Source organism: Limulus polyphemus, unplaced genomic scaffold (assembly GCF_000517525.1).
Source record: "Limulus polyphemus unplaced genomic scaffold, Limulus_polyphemus-2.1.2 Scaffold2209, whole genome shotgun sequence".
Taxonomy (NCBI): Eukaryota; Metazoa; Arthropoda; class Merostomata; order Xiphosura; family Limulidae; genus Limulus; species Limulus polyphemus.
The window spans coordinates 62656-69194 of NW_013667819.1; the positions used below are offsets into that span (position 1 = coordinate 62656).

General features: G+C 30.5%; 1 protein-coding gene across 1 annotated transcript in view; it reads left to right on the forward strand.

The window, feature by feature from the left end:
- LOC106466267 (wings apart-like protein homolog) overlaps positions 1 to 6012 on the forward strand; it is a 43293-nt gene extending 37281 nt beyond the window's left edge. The window contains exons 15-17 of the mRNA XM_022394240.1: positions 1136 to 1224; positions 2325 to 2420; positions 3415 to 6012. Of these exons, the coding sequence (XP_022249948.1) occupies positions 1136 to 1224; positions 2325 to 2420; positions 3415 to 3480 (251 nt within the window). The 3' untranslated portion in view covers positions 3481 to 6012. The remainder of the gene's footprint in view (positions 1 to 1135; positions 1225 to 2324; positions 2421 to 3414) is intronic.
- The last annotated feature ends 527 nt before the right edge of the window (positions 6013 to 6539 follow it).

A 6539-nucleotide genomic window follows, 5' to 3' on the forward strand; every position in this document is an offset into this window, starting at 1 on the left:
TTCTTTCTGTCTTTCTTGGTCTGTCTTTTAATGGTTCTTATAGTCTAATCCTTTTTCTCTGAATGTAGTTCTTTATTAACTTTCCTGTTTTTTATTACCCTAGTTCTAGTGCTCTAGGTTTGTGTTTTTCAACTTTTTTTTTTCATCTGTTTATTTCCTTTTCTTTCAGTCTTTGAATCCTGTATGTTTTTCACTCAGGACTTACCTTGATTTGATTGGCTGATCTTTTTTTCTTTAACAGCTTCCTCTCTCATTTATCTCTATTTTTGTCATACTTTTGTATCAGAAGTTTATGCTCTTTTGTTCAAGGATGCATCATCATTGTGTTGAAATATTTTTCTTTGAGTTTCTTATCATTCGTTGTTTTTAAAATATCACGTGACTGAGATTTCTTGATTGAATTGTCTTAGTTAAACAAGCTTTTGGTCATCTTTTATTCTGGATATTTTAACCCTACATGCATGGGTGGGAACATAGTGTTCCTTACATGACCTTTTACAGAGTTACATTCAAAATTTAACTAAACAACCTAATTATTAATGTATGTCTATAAACTTTGCATACAAATGCTGCTTATAATTTAAATTTTAATGTAAGTTTTTTTATTTTAAAAGGAAGTATTGAAATACATTCTCAATCTTCACTTTTATGTATCATGTAACACTTCTTTTCTTCAAATTGCCATTTGAAAGTGACTTACGATGCTTGAAAAGTGCCCATTTTGTCAATGTCCTCTGCACATTACTGGTTTTACAGATGATCCAGTAAGAAGTAGATGTTTTTAGCATGAAAAGTTGTGCTTCTTGCTGTTAGATCCCCCATTTTATTGCAGAAATTTGTACTAATGACAATAAAAACTTCCACAGTTCACTTACCCAACATCCTTAACAGGAGAGTGCTTTTTCAGATTTGCCATTTCTTATTTTAGGGGGATTACGGTCCTCAAAGTAGACTAAATTACAAAAAAGGAAAAGCATTTGAGGTAATTGATAAAGAAAAAAAAAACACATTAAAAAACTATGTTCACATGAATTAAATCAACCCCTTCGTAGTTTCACTTGTGTGAAACTGATGAAAATGGCAGAAAATGCTCTTTAATTTGTTTACTTTTTTCATATATTACTGATGCTTGCAGCACTTCAGAAAGCAGGAAAGAACATGGAGCACAGTATCATTGGAGCTTACATTGCCATACTTCTTGGGTGTACTATTCAAAATAATGAGGTATGTCTTGCTTTATCATTAGAGGTTCTGATATTACTTGCATTAGTCTGTGGAACTCTTTTTGTAAGTCTATAATCTAAAACTGTCTCCTCCAAAAAACTGTTTAGTATTGTAAGAAAGCAATATATTAATGTTGTTTTTTAAATAATGAATTGTTAATGTTAAGATAATTAATTTTGGATCTGGGAAGCTCTTAATATTTTAACTTGAAAACTTATTACCAATTGGCCGAAAATCTGTGGTAAAAATCACATTAACTGCAGATGTTTTTGTTTTTTTCAGTTTCTCTTAATTTGTTCATTGTGGATTCAAATTATATAATGTGTATAATTACTCCAGCAGAGAAAAGTATATTACTGTCATAGGGAAAAGTTATAATGATATAAATGTATTACATTTGAAAATGATTAGATATGTCAAATATTTTGTTGTTTTTTATAAAAGATTACATAGGCTGAGTTTGGTTTTTAAAGTAATTAGCTTTACGTACTTGGTTTGCTTTAGAGTGACCATCATAGTACATAGATTTGAATTGAAAACCCTGAGTGACCTCAGAAAATTAGTCTTAGTTTACTGAGAAAATAATGACAATTGGAGGACTGATCAATGAACAAATATGTTTTTCTTTATATATATGCTAAATATGCTTATACTCTACATTAAACAACCAGAATAACCAGCAGTGTAGAGAGAAGATTAGTTTTATATAGTCCAAATCTCCTTATATCCTATTTAAATAACCATTATAACTGCCATTTGTGGGGGAAAGGATTATCTCTGTATAATTCACAGTTATTTGTATCATACTTAAGTAAAGTAACAAGAATAACTACCATGGCGGGAGGGGGGGTGTGTGAAATTAGCCTTACATAATACAAATATAATTATTATTATGATAATCCAAGTTTTATTGTAATGTGCAAAAAGAGATGCTTATATTTTCAGAATTTATTTAACTTCAATCGGTATTCTTGTTGCATGAAAAGCTTTCCATGCTACCTGAAATTTATACTTAAAGGTTTTGAAACATAAGCTTAACAATCGTTCATAGACTGCTTTCTTTTATCAAGTTGATATCTAATTCGGAGGATCTGTTTCAGAACTATGCCGACCTTCTAAAAAGCCACATGCCACAAGAAAATTTCACTGTTATGGTAGAGGTTCTGAGAAAATTCTATAATTTTGTCAATTTGACTGTAAGTATTGTTGTTGTTGTTGTTGTTTTGCTTTTTGTTTAGTAATTATAAGATGGGATTGTATTACCTACAGTAGCAGTAGCAAAATTAGATCGTGTAATTATTAATATGTTATTTGGGACAATCCACAGAATAGGACAGTATGTTTTAGTAGTATTTACAATATAGGGCAATATATTTTAGTTCCCTTTTACCATACAGGACAGTGTGTGTTAATTGTACTTATAATATATCACAATATGTTTCAATGTTACCACAATGGGACAATACTTTATTACTTACTATGACAATATGTTTTAGTATTACCATAATGAAATGGTAATTTATTACTTGCTATGACAATATGCTTTAGTGTTATCATAATTACTTGTTTTGATAATGGTCAATATTTTAAAAGTAAACTTGATAATGGGGTGTGTATTTCGTTACATGTTGCATGGTGATTCAGTATTAATGTGATGGGGCCAGTATTTTGTTATGTGTTACATGGTGATTCAGTATTAACGTGATGGGGCCAGTATTTTGTTACATGTTGCATGGTGATTCAGTATTAACGTGATGGGACCAGTATTTTGTTACATGTTGCATGGTGATTCAGTATTAATGTGATGGGGCCAGTATTTTGTTATGTGTTACATCCTGATTCAGTATTTGCAATTTACAGTTTGTAATTCATAGATGTTGATCTGAAATGATTGGCAATGTGAGGTGTTCTAGAGTGAAACTTCTATTGTATTGCTGCAAACTTAGTTTAGAGCATTGTGAAATCATCAAGTATTAAAAAAATTATTACTTTATAGAAATGAAAAAGATTTATCTTTGAATTGTGTAATAACTACAAAGAGGTTAAAGGTTAAATCCCTCCCATGCTGTTAAGGCACATAGGACCTGGTGCTGAACTTGGTTTAATTGGTACAAGTGGATAAGAATGTAAACAGTCACGCCTAGTTACACTTTAATAGTGCTTATGTGAGAATTTGCTATTTCTTTCCAGGGGGTGGTGGGAAATACAGGTATCAAATCTATACAACGAGTGATCAGTGTACTAGAAAGAAGCTGACTGATGAAAGTTTAACAAACCAACAAGATGAATGGGACATCTGCCAGAGTGCTATCACTAAATCATGTACAACCTACCAAAGAGCCACACTGTTGTCTTTAGACGTTGTTGAAATGTTTTCGGATTGCCTGGCTTGATGTCCTGCCTCCGCTTTGCACAGTTATTCACAGTTGCATTTCCATATCTCATCCCTGTCTTCAATCAGAGTTAGACAGCCACAAGGAACAATGCTCACTAAGCAATCATTTTCTTTCATATTTCATATTGTCCAAAATTCAGATCCTGATGTGGACAGATCAGCAAGTAATCACCTGTACCTTTCTAATAGTTGTTAATTTGCGCACTGAGGCTGATTTTGTTCAATTTATGAGCTCTTGCAGTATGTAGTTCTTTTATGTATAACGTAATTCCTCTGCTGCTCAGAAGATATATGTTTTATTCATAAGAACTATCTTGGATTTTATATTCTTTTTTTTTTTCAACGTCGTGAATAAATTTAGTAAATAGAATAATTACTTGAAGTTAGTATATTGTCAAATGACTTAGTGTTTTTACAGAATTTACTCTGATGAAAAATTTGTAAAGTTTGTAAATACTAAAGTGTAATATTATGAAACATTTTACAATGTTTGATACATGGGAACAGTTTCATTGGTGTAAATGAAGGTAATGGTATATGTGTGCGTGTGTATTCATAAAAACAAGCTGTATTAGGCCTAGAAGTTAGCTTGAATGTTCCTTTTAGTAATGTGATTTTTTTGTTTCTTTCTTTAATATATTTATCTTTGAGATTTGCACTGTATTTATAGTGCTCTTTTAAAGAATAATGTTTGTTTAGTAGTCTAAAGAAACTACCTGATGAGAGTCGATATATATCTTTTTGGGGGTTACATTAGAGTTGTTTGTTTTGAAAGCTAACGACGTACAACTGTAATACCCAAGAATAGAAGTTAGTGTCTTAGTTTTCAAATAAACTGTATAAATATTTTTTTAAATTAAATCTAGAAACTTTTAGCTGAACAGGTATTGTGTTGTCACTCTTTCTTCTTCTCTTTTGATTGAAAAAAAAAATTTACATTTCTGTTTACGTGGTGTTGTTTGGTTGATTTTATTTTTAGTGTGTCTCAGATATACAGAACATGATTAAAGAAAAGTATTAATGTAATTTTTGTTTTCTTCAATCTTCAATTGTAGTACATCAGGATTAAATGGGATCAAAAGTGTTAACTTTATTTAGTGATCTCTTTATTTCCCATTCTTAGTTTGAAGGATTGCTGGCAACAGATTCATGATGGGGAAAACGAAGTCTGATAATAAAAAAAAGGGAAGAAGGTTCACAAGACACTAAACATTTTCATTTACAGAAGCTTCAAATGTTTTGAAATATACTTTTTTTATGTTCATTGAAATCTGAGAATAGTATTATAACGATATAGCACTAGTTAATAAATATGATTATAATATTATTTCGAGATTTCACTAAAGATGAAATAAGTGAATTCCAAAACAGCAAAGCTTCTCTAATCAAAAATGTTTTGTCTTGTTCATCATCTTTATTATTAAAAGGTTTCTGTTTTTTATGTATGCTGTTTCTTATGTGTAGTGGAGAAAACTAGAAACTTGTGTCATTTAAGTTTACCAAAATTAATGTTTAAACTGCTGCTGTATAAAAAATCAGACTTTTTTTTAGCTTATCTAAACTACTGATAATTTTTTGTGCTTAAATTATGAAACTATGACATTTTGCTTGTATATGTTGATGAGGACTTTAAAGAATGAGTTAATCAAATGGACCACACAAGTTTTTCTTGTAATTCAAAATTGATGTAGTACATGGAAAATCTTGTCATTATAAAATTAATTAATTTTGGTGATAAAACATGGTGAAGATTAGCAGAACAAGTTTTTTTTTTCTGAAAATATGCTCAAATTCAGTTTACTGTATTTATAAATAAAATGTTAAAGTGTAATATTTGATACTACAAGTATTATTGTACAATGCTCATTTTTTTTATATCAGCTTTAAAAGAATATCTCCTCTGTCTTGTCCTTTAAGAATTAATATTAGAGAACTGAATATTTGTGTTTTCTGAAAAACATTGTTTGAAATCATATTAGTTTACTGGATATCTAAGTTGTCATCTTTCTTATTTTGGTTCTTTAAGGAATATATCTTTTCATATTAGAATCTGTTGACGTAAGATTATCGGATCTTAAGGAATTATGACCAAGTGTAGTAGCCATATACTTTGCAGTGGTAACTTCTAAAGCTGTATTTCAAATGATTTAATTTCCTTTTACTGTTCAAAATGCATGATAAATTTAGTGGAGCCACTTTTTCTTCAATACTGTGAAGATATGGCTCCTTGTTCATGGAAGAAAAATATACATTTTGTAGATAATATCATGGTTCTGTCAATCATACTCATACATGGAAATTACTTGTTTTCAATATTCCAAAACTATATATATATATTATTCATAAAGACTCAGTTGTGCAAAATATCAACTGAATAAAATGTTTATAGATTCCTTGAGATCTCCTAGTAATTGCTCATTTGATTTCACTATAAGTATGCTATATTGCACTCACTCAGCTACTTATGGGCCCATTCCCACTGAATTGACATGTGAATCCAATTTTGTGTGAGGTATATAAAGGTCTGTAATTGCCATAGACAGCAAATTGAACTGAGATGTCATAAGGAAATAAACTCATGACATTGAAGAAGGAATGTTTTTTTTGGATGCAGCATTGGTGGTATGAGGGTCCAAGAAACTAGCTGATGTATATATACATCCACCCTGTGAGTTCAGTGTATGAGCGGTGGAATGCAGAAATGGATAAAGCAGATTTTCCTTCTATCCAACATGCTCTCCAATTTATGATCTTTTTCTATCCCAACAATTTTAGAATAAAATTGTTTGTTACTACTTTCTGCACTTTTTGTGAATTGAAGTCTTGGCTTCCAGTGGGACTGTAACTTCTAGATGGAAGGTGCCATTTCACCAAATTATTCAGTTCTATTCTATACGGAACAGTAATATAATTTATAGAC